Source organism: Zosterops lateralis (assembly GCF_965231275.1).
Source record: "Zosterops lateralis genome assembly, chromosome: 5".
Taxonomy (NCBI): domain Eukaryota; kingdom Metazoa; phylum Chordata; class Aves; order Passeriformes; family Zosteropidae; genus Zosterops; species Zosterops lateralis.
The window spans coordinates 35,163,307-35,182,152 of NC_139766.1; the positions used below are offsets into that span (position 1 = coordinate 35,163,307).

Sequence of the window (18,846 nt, forward strand, 5' to 3'; positions counted from 1 at the left end):
CAGTACTGTTGGACAGGTTTTTAAAGGTTTTAATATTTCAGCATTTTACATTTGTAGGTTTTAGCATTTTCCTAATTTCTAGAATACAAAAAATTTTGAACAGAAAGTTTGAAGCACTGAAGAAAAAGAGAAGGAATTCAGCAGATATATAAGTGAAGGGAAGGTATACAGGAGCAAAATCAGGGGAAACTATATCTCTTTAAAGAAACAATTATTTCTGCCATTGTTTTAGATATTATATGAAAATGTCTCTTGAATTGCTTTGGGACAATCTTGCCCTGCTATACTACCAAATTTTCTAAGTATAACTGGGAAGAAAAAGATTTTGAATACGCTATCTCATAGCTTGTCACTTGGGAAACTACTGCAGGAAGGTGTGTATCATGCTAAGTGTTTATATGTTTAGTGGTAATGTGCTGTTAGCTCCTAATATTTCTGTTGAATCTAAGACTGTTTATTTAGTGACATGGCTTCAGCTATACACAGTTTAGATTGTGCACAGCTTTCAGTTAAGTGGCAGCATAAATTTGCAATCCGTCATTTTAATGTTTATAGTCAGAGGTTTTAACAATGAACATCATCAGTTTACAGGATGCTAAATTAATATTCTATGGATACCTGTTGTTGTGTGAGACATTACACCACAAGAGAGAAGAAAAACTATGGTAAAGAGAAAAATGATAATGTAAGTCAGCTGAATAAAATGTCTGCTAAGGCTTTCTCCATTCTAAGCTTTAGAGATATGTAATTTTCTTTGGTAAATTCAAACACTTTTCTTGAGATGCAGCCTGGTGCTGTCCATTTTTGCATCATACCAACCCCTTATTACAGCAAGGGTTGGAAGGGTTTTACACTATTGCGGTGACTTAGTCAGTAACACAGAGAAATTCTAATGTTAGATGCCAATGGTTTTGATTTTAACAGTTTAAAAAGGGAATCCCTGAGAACAAAGAAATCCCAATAATCCTGTAATCCTTGAATATCGACTGGTGTCAAAAAGCTGAATTCTAAGGATTCTTGTCTTGTTAATTAATTTTCAAAAGGGACCAACTTTTATACTAAATAAAAGAGAAATTTCTAGATAACAAAGTGCAGTCTGCTAGGTCAAGCATTGCAGAAAATGATCTTGCAGCAATGATGTCTTTCTCATTGAACTGAAGTTATTTGTCCTTGCAAATGAACGGATAAAACTACATTTCAGGAGTCCTAGCTGGAAGTTTGGTGTAGAACAGTTTCCCATGGGGTTTTACAAGTGAGGATGTCTGATCAAAGCCAAGGAAAATATTTCAGTAGCTATTGATGATCTCCAAGCCACCATGCTTAGATCCTTTTCTAGGATTATGTAAGGAAATACTAAATGAGGGCCTGTCCCAAGAAAAAGATAGGCTTTTAAGTGTGCTTTTCATGAGTGAGGAAAGACATTACTCTTATAATCAGTAAAACTAGCAGTAATTTTCCATTAAATTATGTTTTATACAAATAAGAAATGTAGAGAAGTGGACCACAGCCTCAAATTCACTATAACCCCATTTTTCAGTAGCTAAGTCTTTTGTAAACCTGGTTACTCTGAGTAGATAAGCAATATGAAAATAAATGTGTAATAAAACTTTAGAGTGAATGATTCAATGGCAGAAAATGTATCAGTGAGCAGTTGTGTTCAGTTTGGCACTGAACCTGAATTACCTTTTCTTTTTTTTTTTTTTTTTTTAATGAAACATTTACAGCTGATTTACGGTTGATATTTTAGACATTGATCAGTACCCAATTTTTCTTCTTTAAGCTTGAGAGGAAGTATGGCAGAGTCCCACCTGCAAAGAAACTAAGGAAGCTTACTTAGTGTCTTCATCTTTGGGATGACTCCAGAATGGTATTTTCACAGTCTTTTGAGTTGCTGCACACAGGGTGCAATGTTTTCTACCCTTGAGATTTACATTAAACACAAATTCCACTGAAACTTACCAGTAAGACTGAAGTTTATTAAAACAAAACCAAACCATGGTGTCTGATTTTAACTCTTGGGTATGCTCTGTCTGTCTCTTTAGTAGGAAAATGAAAAGGAGATTGCTTTAAACCAAACATAATAATTTAAAGATAATGGAAATTACATTCTGTGAAAAGAAAACATTTGTTAGCATTTATTTCTACATTAAGCAAGTAAACCTCATTATGAAAGCATGCTACTGATTTTTCTTGCTGCTCTTAACTTGCTTCTTTTTCCCACTCTCCGCTCACACTTCTTGCAGGCAGTTTTCCCACTGCTACCAAATGGATATGAAACAGGCATCAAAATGCATCCGTGCTTCAAAAGCAGAATGTATCTGAAAGGAACATATTGGGTATTTCTAGATACAGGAGAGGAGTGTTCTTGCCAGATGTACATTATACCAACTTGGACAAGAGATTGTGGCCTAGATTTTTAAAACTCATTCTTAAAACAATATTAAAATAATTCATTTGAAAGACTCTTACTTCTGACATAAAAATTGTAGTTTTATTTTTCAATAGTAGCCATTAGTGGCATTAAAGCATATAGAACAGTAAGATCCAGTGTCTTTTCACTGTTAGGGTATCTCTTTAGTCATCTGTGTTTATAAGGTCAGCTCATTGTCAGTGTACACAGTTGTCACTTAGAATTTTAAATTAATTGTCCTGTAGGCTGATTTCTACTTAATTTGAAAACAAGAGGAGAAATATAAACCATTAAGTGGTGGAGGAAGTAGAACATATATTTTAGTTTGTAAACCTTTAAATAAGCCATCTTTTATGAGATGCAGAGAAATAGTCTAAATTAAGGAAAACCTTAGTGTCCCAGAGCCAATGGAATATTTATATGTTTGTACACAGAACATATAAACTATCGTAGATTTCAACCACTTTCTTGCTAAAACTTTGATTAGACTGAGACTTGAGCCACCATGACTATGATTACTAACTTTCAATTATGACACTTTAAACTTGCTATACAGGGCAGTTTGTGGAAGTTACATAAAAGCCTTTGATCCCATGATGGATGTTCTATGAATTGTGGGGGGAAGAATGAAAGTGCTGGAGAACTGGGGAAATAAATAATGAAGCCAGCTGATATTATGATGGCACAGCAGGAGTGGTATGTTTCATCCTGTTTTGTGATTTAGTTACGCAGCTTCTCCCTGAACAGCACTCACTGAAATAATATTTTCTGTGCATGATTTTTCAGGCAGGTTTTAGTAAAGTGCTGCAAAATAACTTCCTCTCTATACGAGTCTGTGGTACTTTTGAAAGATTTTTAATATGTTTAAACTCAAATCAGTAATGCTGCATTTCTGTTTAGATGGATTTTGCCTCCTGGACTATGCTCTCTTTAGGCTTTAATCCTATCCTTTGATCTGAAGCACTGTAAGGGTCCAGTGAAGAACAATGGTCTTTTTAATTTATGTATGCTATTTTGTATCTTCATAGCTGTTCTGCTTAACTTCTACCCCTGTCTTTATTTCATTGCTTTACTGTGTCTTGAAAGCATTTAGAAAAACGTTAGTGCTTCAATAATTTTCTAATGACTATACAACATATTGAAATACAGCTCTATTGAAACTTCAGATTTCATTCTGGTTGCAAATGAAGTGATTACTTTCTAACATCAAAATGTTTGTGTAGCAGCATGCTGAAATACCATCTTGGAAATTATAACAAATAAATAAAAAAAACAGGAGGTACCTGAGAGCCTGCTAGAGACACCTTTATGTGTAACTCTTAGAATAGTAATGTAATGGGATTCCCAAAGAACAAGAGCAGTGTAACATGAGCAGAGTGCCAGCTCTAATCAAGGCACTCGGGGATCTGCCCCCACAGTGGGTTCCCTTACAGTCGAATTACCAAAAGGTGGACACAAGTGACCAAGAAAAGAAATTAATAGTTTATTAATATTTACACAAGGTTCAATAATCAAGCAAAAAATGTGAGTATAGGGAATATAACATTTTCCTTTTGCATGGCTGAGATTTGAGCAGGACTGTTCCTTGGATAGCAATGTGTATTCTTTTTAAACTTTTAATCACAGTGTAACTGGAACACAGGATTTGTGCTCAGTTTTATTTAGGGCTCTGAATGGGGTGTTCCTTCTCTTCGAAGACGGCTCCAAAATGTCACTGATGGGAAGGCTACAAATAATTACGGCGCCCTTTGGATACTCTTTCTAACACGGCATTTTTTTTTCTGCATCCAAAAACAGTTGCATACTATCTTAAGTGACCCTGCCAACACTGCTCAACAAGTAACCGATCAGGATTCACTAACATTTTCCTGGATGGTTTCTCTGTGTGAGTTTTACCGAACTTCACCCCTTGGCTTCCGAGCCAAATGAACCGGGCCGGGCGCTTTGCCTTTTCCTCGGGGCCGGGACCTGCCGGCGGCTCCATCGGCGGGGCCGGGGCTCGGGGCCGGTACAGCCCGGCTCTGGGGGGTCTGGGGCTCTGGGGCCGGTACGGCCCGGCTCTGGGGGCTCTGGGGCCGGTACAGCCCGGCTCTGGGGCTCTGGGGGGTCTGGGGCCGGTACGGCCCGGCTCTGGGGGGTCTGGGGCTCTGGGGGGTCTGGGGGCTCGGGGCCGGTACAGCCCGGCTCTGGGGCTCTGGGGCTCTGGGGCTCTGGGGCTCTGGGGCCGGTACGGCCCGGCTCTGGGGGGTCTGGGGCCGGTACAGCCCGGCTCTGGGGGGTCTGGGGCTCTGGGGCCGGTACAGCCCGGCTCTGGGGGGTCTGGGGGCTCGGGGCCGGTACAGCCCGGCTCTGGGGGGTCTGGGGCTCTGGGGCCGGTACAGCCCGGCTCTGGGGGGTCTGGGGGCTCTGGGGCCGGTACAGCCCGGCTCTGGGGGCTCTGGGGCCGGTACAGCCCCGGCTCTGGGGGGTCTGGGGCTCTGGGGGGTCTGGGGCTGGTACAGCCCGGCTCTGGGGGCTCTGGGACTCTGGGGTTCGGTACAGCCCGGCTCTGGGGCTCTGGGGGGTCTGGGGCTCTGGGGCTCTGGGGCCGGTACAGCCCGGCTCTGGGGGCTCTGGGGGCTCTGGGGCCGGTACAGCCCGGCTCTGGGGCTCTGGGGCCGGTACAGCCCGGCTCTGGGGCCGGTACAGCCCCGGCTCTGGGGCTCTGGGGCCGGTACAGCCCGGCTCTGGGGCTCTGGGGCCGGTACAGCCCGGCTCTGGGGCCGGTACAGCCCCGGCTCTGGGGCTCTGGGGGCTCTGGGGCCGGTACAGCCCCGGCTCTGGGGCTCTGGGGGCTCTGGGGCCGGTACAGCCCCGGCTCTGGGGGTCTGGGGCTCTGGGGCCGGTACAGCCCGGCTCTGGGGGCTCTGGGGCTCCGGGGCTCCGGGCGCGCTCCCTGCCCTTCCCGGCAGGGCCCCGGTGCGGGCCCGTCGCTCCCGGGGCTCCAGGGCCGGCGGCACCGCCGGGGCAGCAGCGGCGGCGGGAGGAGGAGGCGGAGGCGGCGGAGGAGGAGGAGGAGGGGGAAGGCGGCCGCCGGCCCCTCGGGGCGCGCAGAGCGCAGGCAGAGGGCGCTTTGGCCATGCGAGCCCGCGGTGCAGCCCCCGGCGCTACAGCCGTCTGTCCGTCCGCACAGCGCGGAGCGCAGCGGAGCGGGACCCCTCGGCCCCCAGCCCTCGGCACCGAGACCTCGGCCCCCAGCACTCGGCACCGGGACCCCTCGGCACCGGGACCCGGCCCGGACCCACCCGAACCGCGCGGAGGATCCCCCGGGTGCCACCGGCTCTCGGTCCCGCTCTGCTGCTCCCCGGCTCTCTCCCTCCTTCCCTTCCCTTCCCTTCCCTCCTCCTCTCTGCGCTTCCCACCTCCCCTGCTCCTGAGCGAGCGCAGCCTCGGATGTCCGGTTTCCTGGTGGGTTTTTTACCTGGCAAACTCTGGATAACTTTGGTGAGAATTCGCAAAGCGGCTGGGAAAGCCGGGAACTGCCCTGCGGGCGCATAGGAGCTGCTGCTACCGCATCCTCTCCATCCCACGGATTGTCCTGCCTTGGATACTGCCAGGGGAGGGAGGGGGGAGAGGACAGCGAACGAAGCGGGGGCAGAGGAAAAGAAGGAGCCCGGTAATTCCGGCTGTGTTCCCCGAGTGCCGGCCCCGCCGTGCCCCGCCGGCAGCATGCACTGGCTGGAGGTGCTGTCCCTGTGCTGCCTGGCCGCGGCCGCGCTGCTCCCGGGCCCCCGCGCCCCCGCCGCCGCCGCCTTCCAGTCCGGACACGGCTACGACGAGGAGGAGCCCGAGGCGGGGGAGGCAAAGGTGAGCCCCGGCCCCGCTGCGGGTGCCGGATCGCCCCTCTGGCCGTGTGCCCGCCACTCCCTTCGGACGGGGACTTCCACTGGGGAAAAGATGCGGGAGAAGCCTTTTGACGTGGGGAGGGGGTCCTTAGAAGTGTGGGGACGGAATTATTTTTGAAGTGCGGGAGTTTTCGGGGTTGCTGGAGGGTGGGCTGCACGGGAACACCTGCGTTTGCAGAGACACCAAACACCTGAGGAGCAGCGGCAGCCCCGGGGCTGTGTCCTGCCGGGGAGCGGGGACTGCCCGCGGGGAGCCATCCCCAGCCCCATCCCCATCCCGGCCCCGGCTCCGCCGCGGGCAGCGCCCCAGGGCTGCGGCTGGTGCCGACCCGGGCTGTGCCCCTGATGCCGCCCCGGGGCTGTGGCTGGTGCCGGCCCGGGCTGTGCCCCTGATGCCGCCCCGGGGCTGCGGCTGGTGCCGGCCCGGGCTGTGCCCCTGATGCCGCCCCGGGGCTGTGGCTGGTGCCGGCCCGGGCTGTGCCCCTGATCCTGCCCGAACAGCGCCCCAGGGCTGTGGCTGGTGCCGGCCCGGGCTGTGCCCCTGATGCCGCCCCAGGGCTGTGCCCCTGATGCCGCCCCTGGGCTGTGCTCCTGATGCCGCCCCTGGGCTGTGCCCCTGATGCCGCCCCAGGGCTGTGCCCCTGATGCCGGCCCGGGTAGCGCCCCGGGGCTGTGGCTGGTGCCGGCCCGGGCACTCGGGGCGCGCCCCGCAGGCGCCTCCAGGCGGGTCCTGCGCCGCGGAGAGAGGGAGGGAGAGAGAGCGGGAGAGAGAGAGGGAGGGAGAGAGGGAGAGAGAGAGGGAGAGAGGGAGGGAGGGAGGGCTGGGAAACGCTCAGGGGAGCGCTGGGCACCAGAACGAAGCGGACAGGGAGGCGTGGGAGGACGATGACAACAAAACCCTCGAGTTTCCATTTGCTGCAAAGTCTCTGGGAGCTCCTGAGCCTTTTCGTGCGCTGCCGCTGCGGGCCGGAGCTGGCGGGAGGGGCGAGGGGACACCCCAGGCTGGAAACCCCAGTGTGCCCAGACGCCTCCTTGAAGGCTGGGCTGAAATTCTCGGATTCTAGACACGAATACTTCAAATTCTCGGTTAATTTGTGTTTGCATGTTAAGTTTCATAAGATAAAACTCGAGTACCTTTGGTAGTTGTGGTTCTGCAGTTCCTGGTGTGCTGATGCATAAAGAAGATGTACAGTATGTGGTTGTACAAGCATGTGGCATTGTAAGGAGGACCTTTGATGTCTGTCTCACCCTCATGTCATTGTTTTGAAGATTTCTAACATACTGATTGAAACCAATCGTGACCTAGCTCATTCATTATTCATTTCAGTATGTGGCAGGGAGGGACTTGTGTGGATTAAAATTTAAACTAATATTCTGGGTTTTTTCTTCCCTCTATGCTGTTTGTTTTACTGATTAAAATTTCGTGAGATTTTACTGTAACTACGTGGGAAATCAAGTTCTGATAGGATACATTAGCTGAATTTCAGGTATGCAAACTGTTGGAGCCCATAAATGTGTTGTCTACAAAAGTCATAGTTTCATACTTTTCAAATAGTAATCTGCATGGAAGAGTTTACTGATTATACTGTAGTCTCTCTTAAAATATTGTAACTACAGCTGAATGCTGACATTGCAATATTCTGAGTGCCAATATCAGTGATCATATTGCTTAAAAGTCTATAAAGTGTTTTTCACACTTAAGTATTTAAAAGTAGGAACACAAAATCAATTCAGCTAGCCACTCTTACCATTTAGACAATTTATAAAAAATAAATAATTTAAAAAAAGGAAAGTCAAAACTTAGTGGAGGGTAAAAATACCTCAACTCCTTTCAACCCATGACTAAGTCAGTTATTTACTGGGTGAAACTGGCATTTGAGTTGTAAAGCCTCAGAATAGCTTATGCTGGAAAGGTAGAAAGAATCCAAAGTGGAGCACAGCACATATTTTGTGTACTTAGACTGCTGAGGTAGAACAGCTGATAGTGGAGGTGCTCTCCTCAGTGATGCTTTGCGTTCCCATACATGTGGTGTGGAAAGTTACTCTGTTTCTTGAAAAAACCTGGAAGTCTTTGGGACCTGCCACTGCAGTGCATTGTTTATAAGTGCAAGTGCTCCCTGGAAAAAAGAGGAACTGTCAGCAAACCAAGGGAAGGAAAGGTCAAGAGACCAGGCAGTGGGATAGCATGTGTTAAGCCATTACATTAATAGGGAAACGTTCTTGCCTGGCTGCTGCTGAGTAGTAAATAGAGAAAGATTCTGGATCCAAGCAGACTTAGTCACCTTGGAAGTCTTTAGGTGTGAGTTTGTTGCTTTTGCTGGAACTGTTTGAGTGAGTGAGTACTGCACATATTTGTTTCTGTGAATGTTGAGATAGATATCTTAAGTAATTATGGAAGGATTAAATAAGTAAACTGCAAATAATTGTTTCAAGGAAAATATGATTGTATTGTCATTATAAAGTCATCTGCCTGAACTTTGTTAACCTCAAAGGAATTCATGATGGTATGTTTTTACTTCCCATCAATATGCCAACTGATGCCTAAGTGCAGGTCATACAGGCCTTTGGGTCAGCTCTTTACACAATATATTTATTTCTCTCTCTCCACTCCTATTTTAGGAGCTTTAGGTTTAGAAAACACTCTAAAAAGTGTGAATGAAGTTTAGGCTCCTCCAACTTAAGAGGAAAAGCTGGCCAGAAAATAGGGGTATTGTGTTTTTAAGCAGGTAATTTTCATGTATTAAACTTGTCTAGAGATTTGCAGCAACTTGGGAGTGTTACAGATATAAATAGCAGTAGTTCTTCATACACAGTTCTTGCAAGGGCATGTTCTGCAGCAAGTGGGCACTGATAAGCTTGTGCAACGCTGCCTCATCCCTCTTCACTCCTATCCCCCACCTCTGCTTTTTATTTTTTTTTTTTTTTTTTTTTTTTTTTTTTTTTTTGGGGGGGGGGGGGGTGTTTTAGCCTAAGGGTAAAGTTCGTTATTTAACAAGCTTTCAGAGCCCAGATGAATACTTCTGAGCTGAACTGTCAGCTCAGTGGGATGGGAATGAGCCGTGCCCGTAAATCACCCCTTGAGGATTTCCTGCCCAGGGGCTGTTCCGAGGAGCCGAACCCCGGCAGGCACAGCCCGCCCCTCCTGGCCCCTCTCCCCGCCTGGCTGGTTTGTTGTAGGGATAGCCTGGTGTTTCAGTCGCCTCTCTGCTGCAGGCGGGCCCGGGATCAGCCCTCCCGGCCCAGATTTCCCCTCTGGCAGGACCCGCCGCCCCTCTGGCAGGGATGCTCGGAGCAGCTGCAGCAAGGGCAGGGTGAGCTGTTTTGCCGCACCGGTGGCTTGAAACTTTCGCTCTTTCCACTGTCTTTGAGTGTTTTAGTAACTCTTACAATATGTTTGGTCTCTGGCTTTTGTTCATTAGGTAATTTTTAATAGGGAACGTGGGGTGAGTATTATTTAAAATAAATAAATAGTTCCTTATTGTTTGTTTGCTGGAAGTTTAAAAATGAACTGAAGGAACTGTGTGGGCATTCTGTGCAAGAATTAAACTCCTTAGGTTATTGAAATGAAGGAGTGGCAGTAGCATGTACCTAGACGTCATTTATGGCAATGAGGTAACAATAGCAGGAATAGGTTATTTTGGTAACAATACTGGAATGAAACCACACAGCTGGCAGAGTCTGCCATAGCTGCATCATCATTTTGTTGCACAGTCTTTAGAATTAAGTGACTATGCAAAAGCAATAGTGGTCAATTGTCCCACGTAGTTTGAAAAGGTTTAAAACTATATTTATGTAGAGATTCTTAGTTTAGTAGTAGAATGGGAATAGCAAATGAAAATGTATTTGCCTCTTCTAAAGTGCATCCCTGAAAATTCTGTTGGGGCCTCTACACAGACAGCAATAAAGAACAGTTTGTGCTGTGATTCGGATTTGTTTGCAATGTAAACACATGTGCCTACTTAAGCTGTATTCTTCTTGGATGCTACCCGAGGTGCACCTTTTAAATTTTATTATTATAAAATTATTGCAATCTGACCTAATCATACAGTGCTGCTCATTGACGGCTAACAGAGTTTGAATACTCTTAGTGAGTGGGAGTGTGAGGAAAAGCAGCCTGCCCGTTTCCCGGGTTTCCCGCTGTCGCTCCATGTCTCCATGGCATAATCTCAAACCCATCAGTTTTTACTCACCTGTGAGTTTATCAAGTGCCTTACTCTGTGTTCCGTGCTCAGGTGAGAGATGAGGCTGCCTTGTCTGTTCTGAAAACAAGCACATACCTCACTCCCCGTACTTAGGCAGTGCTAAATTGAGTATGTAGAGAGAATGTTATTTTTTCATGCTGCTGCTGTTTAGTCTGCTGCAAATTTTTTTGTGTGTATGTTTGTAGCTACTCTCTTTTCAGACATATGAACACAAAAAGATGCTGGTTTTTTAAGAAGCATTTTTTGTAGCAGATGCAACAGGATGAACATTGGTAGTAATAATTATTTTACAGACTAAGCAATGCTTCTACAAACATAGATATTAAACTTTGGTCTAACTTTTTGTGTGAGTAAAGTACAGTACTAAGCTCAAAGAGCTCACTGCACTTTCTAGTTCTTGGAGTGCATTCCCGGGTGTCTAATGTAAGCATGCTGGTGTGCCTGGGAGGAACTTCAGCTGTTTGTCAGCAGCAATCCCATGCATTTAGGAAGGTTATAAAAAACTGTGGAGGCCATTTTAACTGCAGTGTTTAGAGGCATACAGAAGCATCCCATCAAAGGTATTATTTTTATGCTCACTTAGGTTTTGACTATTCAAAGTCTTGCCTGTTTTTCAAGGGTGTGTATCCACTTATTTTAGTAAAAATAAGCCAGGATTTAGATTTCAGACTGTTGTAGCTGAGGTTGACGGTAACAATATTCTTCCATTGGTACCCTGCATCCAGGATAGAAAGTCTGTTGAGAACCTTGTGTTCAGCTGCTGCTTTTTTGAATGTGGTCAGTGATTCATTAAAAAAAATCCTTGGAAAAAGGGGAATCCAACTAAAGTCACACTGATTTCCTATCAAGTGTAATATTCTGTTTAATGTTAAAAAAAAAATAAAAAAAGTTACATCTGTTTGTAGAATGAGTTATATGAAAGGGCTCGTGACTTTCAAGGGACAATCTTGCTTGGAATTTCTAAGACTAAGTTATTAGGAGTTTTGTTTGGTAAATACTGAATTTTGCTCTGTGAGTAGGATAGGTATGATTGTTTTCCTTATATATGATAAATGTTTATTACTCTTTTAATTTCACCTTGGTTCTATTCAGAGTAATAATGTAATACTAAATTCTCCTTCATGTAAATTTGTATCTACTTCAAAGACACTAATGGCTGCATAAATTGTGCCAGAATGTTAATTTAAAACATTGATTTAAAACTTATGGGAGAATGGACTATTGTTTGTTGAATTTGACTACTTGTTTGTCTTATTTTGTGTTTATCTGTCTCCAGAAGTTCTTCTGGTGACAATATTTGTGTTGGTCTCCCTCTTTGATGCATTTCAGACTTTAGTTAGGAAACATCTATGCTGTAACTCATTTATTCTACTAGTCTTCCATTGTAATCATAAATTAATCCCTTTAGCTCTATAGTAGTTTGTTGTGTTTTTTCTTTTGACGTTTCCTGATTTGTCTAAGATAGCTATAACTCCTTACAAGTATTTTAGAGACTGCAGTTGCCAGTGGAAGGAATAGATACTCTTGTAAGAAGCTCCTTTTTAGCAAAGTAACCAAGAGAAATGGTGTTCTTTGGGGGAGGAGGAAAAAACATGGGGGAAAACTTCTGATAAGGAGAAGGAAAAAAATAATAGCAGTTGGTGTATTGTGACTGTATTGTAGTCTTTACTGAGTGTAGATGGGTGTGTAATCGTTCTTCTTGTTGTTACTAAGGCCATACATCATTTGCAGTTAACTTTTGGGATCCTGATTATGGTTAGCTTCAATGAAAAATGATTTCCTGGGGAAGTTAATGATGTTAGTTACCTGCCACTGCTGTCACCCTAGACTGTCACTCTATTACTTCATACTGTTCACATAATGACTCTACCTACTCAGTGACAGTTTTCTGATAGGTTGACCTTGAGAATGCTGCTTAAAAACTGTTGAAGTCATTTTATATCTTGTTTCTTCCTGAGCTGAGTAGGACCTTTTATACTGGACAAGGGAAAATTCTGGCAAAGAATTGGACAGTTTTTGGAAGAAGATGCCAGAAGGCTTCTGGGGAGCAAATGACACATGTATTTTTGTCTGGTGTCAAGTGTGACATCCCCTGTGTTACTTCTCCTACCTTCTTGTGGCAGCACTGAGAAATAAGTCATTTCAGGAATCATGAAGAACAAAATCCTTTACACCATTATATGGTTTAATTCTCTGACTTTCCTTACTCAATAGTTGTGTTCTGTTGAAAAAGAGAGAAGAGAGGAATTAAGCAGAAGGGATAACTTCTGAGAACAGATGCAACAATTGGCTATTTCCTAATATTTTTCCTCAAAGATGATCCTCCAACACTCCACAAGCATGTGTGGAAACTTTACTGTTTCTAAAGATTTTTAGAAACAGCAGATACCCTGTTCTCCTGCTATATTAAGCATTTTTGTGCCCTCACCCTGAGTTCTGTGCACAGTTCTGAGCCCCAGAATTCAAGAAGGATGCAAAGGCCTTTGGATGCAGCCAGAGGAGGGCAACAAAGTTGTTGTCAGGGCTGAAAGGAATGTCCTATGAAGAGCAGTTGAGGACTCAGTCCATCTAGCTTGGAGAGGTGTCTGAGGGGTGACCTCACTGCTCTCTCAGCTCTCTGGGAAGAGGAGGTTGATTGCTTCTCCCCCAGACGCACTGGTTGGATGCATGGGAGTGGTTAAAACTGCACCTGTGGAAGTTTAGACTGAATATTAGGAGGCATTTCTTTACTGAGAGGATGATCAAACACTGGAACACTCTTCTCGAGCCTGTCAGTATTTTGGAGGCATTTGGACAATGCCTGTAACAACATGCTCTAGCTTTTGGTCAGTCCTGAAGTGGTCAGGCAGCTGGACTGGATGATTGGTGTAGGTGTCTTCCAACTGAAATATTATATTCTATTTGAGATTGTTTAAAAGAAGCAAAACTATTGTTGTTGTCCTTCAATTTACTTCAACTGCCAAATTCAGCTGGCCAAATGTATTTGTGATGAACTGCCCCAGCTGTCCAGAATGTACTTGTGGCATCAGTTACAATATTTAGAGCCAAGAGAAAAAACTGGCCAAGTGAAGATGTACACCTTATCTGCACTTGACTCACTCATGTTTGTGTAGACAATGAAATGTTTAGAGGGCCAGTTAGTTTGTTTCATGGGTATGTTTGTTTCAGAGAGGGAGAGAGAAAGTTAGAGCTGGTGGGTAAACTCTCCACTTTGCTTAAGGAAAAGTCTCTGGTTTTTGTTCTGTAAGGAAAAAAAATAAAAGAAAGTAAAGCAGTTTTTGCCTCAAGTGTTGGAAATAATGCTGAGAGGGTTTTGGTGGGGTTTCTTCAGTGAGTTTTTTTGTTTGTTTTGAGGCTTGTTTCTTAATTTTTGTAAACAAACTATTTTCTTTTCAAACGTTGCCTTTGGAGCTGTGTGTGTTTACCAGTCTTGACCTGTCATTCTTCTTGACTAACAACTGTGAGGTGTTGCACACTATGTGACAGCTTTGTGACTGCTGTGAGTTGGAGACTTTGGGGATGCCATAGTAGGTTTCACTGGAAGTCAAAGACAGTGCTTGCATTTTGTACCTCTAAAAGGATAATTCTTTATTTGGTGTGTTGCTGAGGAGAGAATCTGCTTAATTGCACACTCACTGTTACTTAGAATACACCACTCGTATTTCTTCTTAGAAATAAGGAACTTCAGTCATTCCAGGTCTGCCTATTTGTAACTACCCACAGATATCCTGACAGAAACATAATTTGTCTGTAAAAGTAATAATATCAAGAGTCTTGGTGGAGATAATTGTATAATTTTTATAGAATTGCTACTTTAATTTAATGGCAGTGCAATTAACTGTGAAAGGAAAATAGAAAATAAACTTGTAAGATGATGCCTTATTGACATTCCTCCCTTTCCTAGGGACAGATGTTTCCAAATTAAAACAGAGCCTGGGATGACTTCTTTACCCCACCCGCTCTCCAGCACATTTTGCGTAATGGGCAGAGTGCTGCTGCAGTACAAATACAACAATTTACTTTGTTTCATTTGACTTATAAATGTCAAAATATTCATGTTAAGCATTCAGTATTTCTTTGCCACAAGTTTTTTTTTGTTTGTTTGTTTGTTTGTTTTTAGTTTTACTTCCTTTAGTACTGAAATATTCTGTGAAATATTCTGTGATTTGGAGGAAATGAGATGATCTTGTTAAATAAGCAGGCGCCTGCACAGTAGATTCGGTAAATACAGAGATTTTTATTTTTTTTTCCCAAGAAGGACAATTACTTTGACTTTCCAGTTGGATGTTTTCTTGGCTAGTTATGGAAGGGCAAAATGTTGGTTCATTAAAAAATATCAAGAATCTTCTTGTGCAGCCCAACAGGCAGAGCTTTCAGGAGAACATTAATTGCTGCTAAAAGTCCCCCCAACATGAGGCCCAATACTGTGGGTATTGGTAGGTCTCCTTTGTAAAGTTTAGTTTCGTCTAAACTGCCAAACAGAAGCAAGAAGCTCAAAATCAATTTCTCTGAGGGTTTCCTTGCTTGCTGGAGTGTCAGTGATGCTGAGTTTGTGCCCTGTGTTCCCAGGCACACCCTGAGGTATGAGAACTTTTTTGAACACATGGTTTAGGGTGGTCTGGGATGCTTTTGTGGCTCAGCAGAGCCCAGCAGGTGGGCAGCTCCTGGCTACCTCAGTGCAATTTGCTTCAGCTGCCAGAAATGCCATGTTAACAGCACTGGACACATGAGAATGTCCCCTCTTGGGAGGAGTTCAATGTTTGTGTGCTGAGGGAGGTAGTTTAAATTAACAGCTGGACTCAGACTGAGATCAGACCACCTTAGAGTGGCAAGTCGGTTGATAAAGGGCTGCCTGCAATTACGGCTCTCTCAAAGATCGTGGTACTCAAGTCAGATGAAAGGCAGCCTGTAGAACTAAAAGTTGTCAAGTGTTTTCTGATAAAATGCTTTTATTTTTCTTATCCCAGAAGAGCTGCTTATTTCTCTCTGATTATCAGCTATGAAAATTATGAAGATCTTTAAGATTGATGATTCTTTTTTCTCCATGTGGCTGGGCCAGCAGGTGATCAAATCACTAAAAACAAATAAAGGACTAAAAATCTGTAGAAGAGCTCTGAAGTCCTTTCCTTTTTGAAATGTCTGTGGATGGGCTGTAAAGCAGTAAAAGCACAATGAACCATGAATTTGGAACAGGAAATAGGGGAAGGAGCAGAGAAAAAATTTCAGAGGGTAGGGCCATGCTTCAAAGGAAGGAAGAATTAGGCTGTTCTCTTGCATCAGGTAGAACTAAAGATTTAGGCAAACTCTAAATTGAACAGTCACTACTAATCTGGATTAACAGCATAAAAAGGCTCTTTGTAGTAATGAAACTCTTTGAATATTTTAGCTAGCAGTTTCAGAAAATTAATGAAATTTTCAAATCCTCATCTCATATGACAGATGGATGATCTCGGTTTTTACTTTAAGCCTGTAAGTTGCTGCTTTACTCCATGATTAGTTGGTTTATGCTGTATATGTGGAGTATTGAAGTCACATAAGAGTAGAAGAATATCTGTGGCTGGTCAGCCAAAATGCCTGATTAGCCCTCTGTGCCATTCTCAACAATCTTATTGGAGCTCCCCTGCTGCATTGCCACTGAACTTGCAGGCTGTGCCCTGCAGTGGTTCGGCTTTTTCCAATGGGTGCAGCTCCGGCCAGCCCTGCCGCCACTACATCCAGGGGCCACTTTGCCAGAGGCGTGGGCAAACTCGACCAAGGTGCGGATGGTGCGCAGAATAGAAAGGCGGGACTCTCAGAAGGTGCAACAAGGGGATGCGTGTCCCCGAGGCAGCGCTCCGAAGAGAGACGCTGGCCTCAAGATGGCACGGCTTTTTATTGAGTAGGTTCGGGGGTGGGATCGCGTGGGACCAATTAAAACTCTTTGCCAACGTATAATGAGGGATGCAGAACTTTTGAACCAGTAACAGGTAACTTGGGGAGGAGGAATACATGATGAGGGGGTGGGGAAGTTATATAACTTAAAGATTGACAGGTAACCGAAAAGTGGTAAACAACTATTATGGGATGGGGTTACCAGGACAACCAAGATTTTGGCGGGAAGGTTTGGGGGAATGGGGGAAGGAGAGAAGGGGAGAAGGAGAGGGAAGGAGAGGCCATCTTAAACAATAGTAATAAATACAAAATTATAAAACACAAATTATAAAACCAAACTGGAGCAGTAAAAACCCAATTGGAATTGAATTTAAGCACCACCACAGTGCCCCACTGATGTGGCAGAGAGTGAGTGGAGGGGGATGTTGGAAAACTCACACACAGTACATGATGAGAAATGTGCCACATCCTTCCCCCTGAGAAACCCTTCTCCCCAGTTCCTTCCCAGGTGAAGGCTGGCCTTTAGCCACAGCCATGTCTGTTCCTGCAAGAAGACAGTACCCAGTCAGTCCTGTGCTCAAAAGTTTATTTTTTTATCCTTGATCGTGTGAGCTGCCCTGATTGGTTCACCTGTAGGGAGCTTGTTGCACAACATCCAGCTGATTTGTTCTCCAACCGCCTCATGGAAATGGCTTGGGAGATTTCTGTTCTGCTCCGTTCCTTCACCTTTCCATCTCACAGACCACATTCAGGAGAAATATCTGGTGTCAGCCAAATATCCTTGGCCAGCTGGGGACTTCAGTTAGAAAAGCCAGCAGCAGGTATTTGCAGGATCCCCAGACTCATAATGTTTGTGAAAGGACAACCCTGGCAACATGCACCTAAGGGCACTCTTCCGGTCTTCCAGTACCTCTTAGTTCTTCTGGCTGGCCTTCTTTTCTTTTTATTTATGCCCTTACCATCCAAGGCCTTGCCAAATTACAGGATCTACTTGACAACCTCCTTCTGAGCAAAGAAATGGAAAGTGTCACTACATGCTGACAGGCTGTTGGCAGCAGCTTGTGAACTTCCTTGCCTTAAATGATGGTGTGTGTTATTTCGTTTTCTTCAATAGCTTTCAGTTGACTTTTCTCCAGGTACTCATTGAGCCCACAGAAGCTTTTCACATCAATGCTTTTCTACATCAACAAGTATGCCTTTAAGTGGATGTTCTGTTTGCTATACATAATAGGAAATTTAAAAACAACCAAACAAAGGCTCAAGACAAGCAAAAGGATGGGTTCAGACACCTGCTGATTAAATATGATACTTTGAATCCCTCCTCTGGACAAGGCAGGGAGCAAATTCTGTCCATGCCACTTGCGGATTTATTGAGTTTCCCTCTCCACTGTTCTTTCACTTACGTAACCTGCTTTTTGAAAGAAAACAGTTCTTTACCTTTGAACACCTGAATTCATACCTTCTTAATGCTCTTCAAGACAGCAGAACAAGGAGAGGGGAGAGCCAGGAGCGCACATGAGGTTCCATATGTGGAACACATAGTGTCCATATGTGGGGCACTATGTGGGTGTTGGGGGCTGCTCACCAGCCAGCTCCCTCACTGAGTCCATGTTCAGGGGTGCAGCCTTGGACCTTTTAGGTTCAGGGGGTCTGAACCTCAGGCAGAAGCGTGGCAGAGGAGAAAGGACGACTGGAGGGCTGGAGTGAGATCTGGCCCTTGGGTTTTGGCTGAAGTACAATGGGCGTGGACAGGGGCAGGGGGTGATCTAGAACCAATCCCAGAGGGAGGGGGGAGTGACCCAGAACAGGGGATACTTAACAGAACAATAAAAGAGGGAGGGAACCCAAGAACTTGCCAAATCACCTTGCAACCTCACTAGAATTTTCCAGGCTTCTGGGCAGAATGGCAAGGTGGTTGACAAGACCCACCACCTGGGAAAGACCAAGGGGTTTGGACAGGGTTATAGGGACAAACCGTTATAAAAGGAGTGACATAAGCATGCAGGACTTGGGTGAATATCAAATGCACCACAACAGGACACAACAGATGTGTGTAGAGACACAATTACATTTTGTTCTCTTTCCCAATAATTCTACTTGTGTGTTTGTTTTAAAAGTGTGTCTTGATATGCCAGTATTTTGTAACATGTCAGACATGAGTATGATTAAAATGCCTCCTTTTAAGAACTACCCATGTTTTTACTGAAGAACAGGATGGGGGAAGGCATTTCATAGTTATTACTACTTCCTCAAAATTCACATAAAAGCTGTTTTTAGAGGCCTGTTTCAAGATGATGTATGATTATTTAAACTTTTGTGTTCATTATGCTTTTAATGTGTTTTTCTGCCTGCCACATGTGCACAGTGAAAGATTTAATGGAACTAGCTATCTTTTGAGTTATAAACCATGAGCTATATATTTAATGTCTTTATTGATTTTTCTTTAAAAATGAGATGTGGTCTCAGTGTGATCTGTGAA

General features: G+C 44.8%; 1 protein-coding gene across 7 annotated transcripts in view; it reads left to right on the forward strand.

Moving 5' to 3' along the window:
* The window catches only part of VEGFC (vascular endothelial growth factor C), a 194,360-nt gene that overhangs the window by 118,526 nt on the left and 56,988 nt on the right, over positions 1-18,846 (forward strand). The window contains exon 1 of one of the 7 annotated variants that reach the window (XM_083861429.1): positions 5,818-6,256. The exons of 1 other annotated variant lie outside the window; for it this stretch is intronic. In XM_083861429.1, the coding sequence (XP_083717555.1) occupies positions 6,119-6,256 (138 nt within the window). In that variant the 5' untranslated portion in view covers positions 5,818-6,118. Of the gene's footprint in view, positions 1-5,817; positions 6,257-8,553; positions 8,634-11,831; positions 11,851-18,846 lie in introns of those variants that run through there. 5 more of the 7 variants (XM_083861434.1, XM_083861431.1, XM_083861433.1 and 2 more) reach the window with 5 other exon arrangements.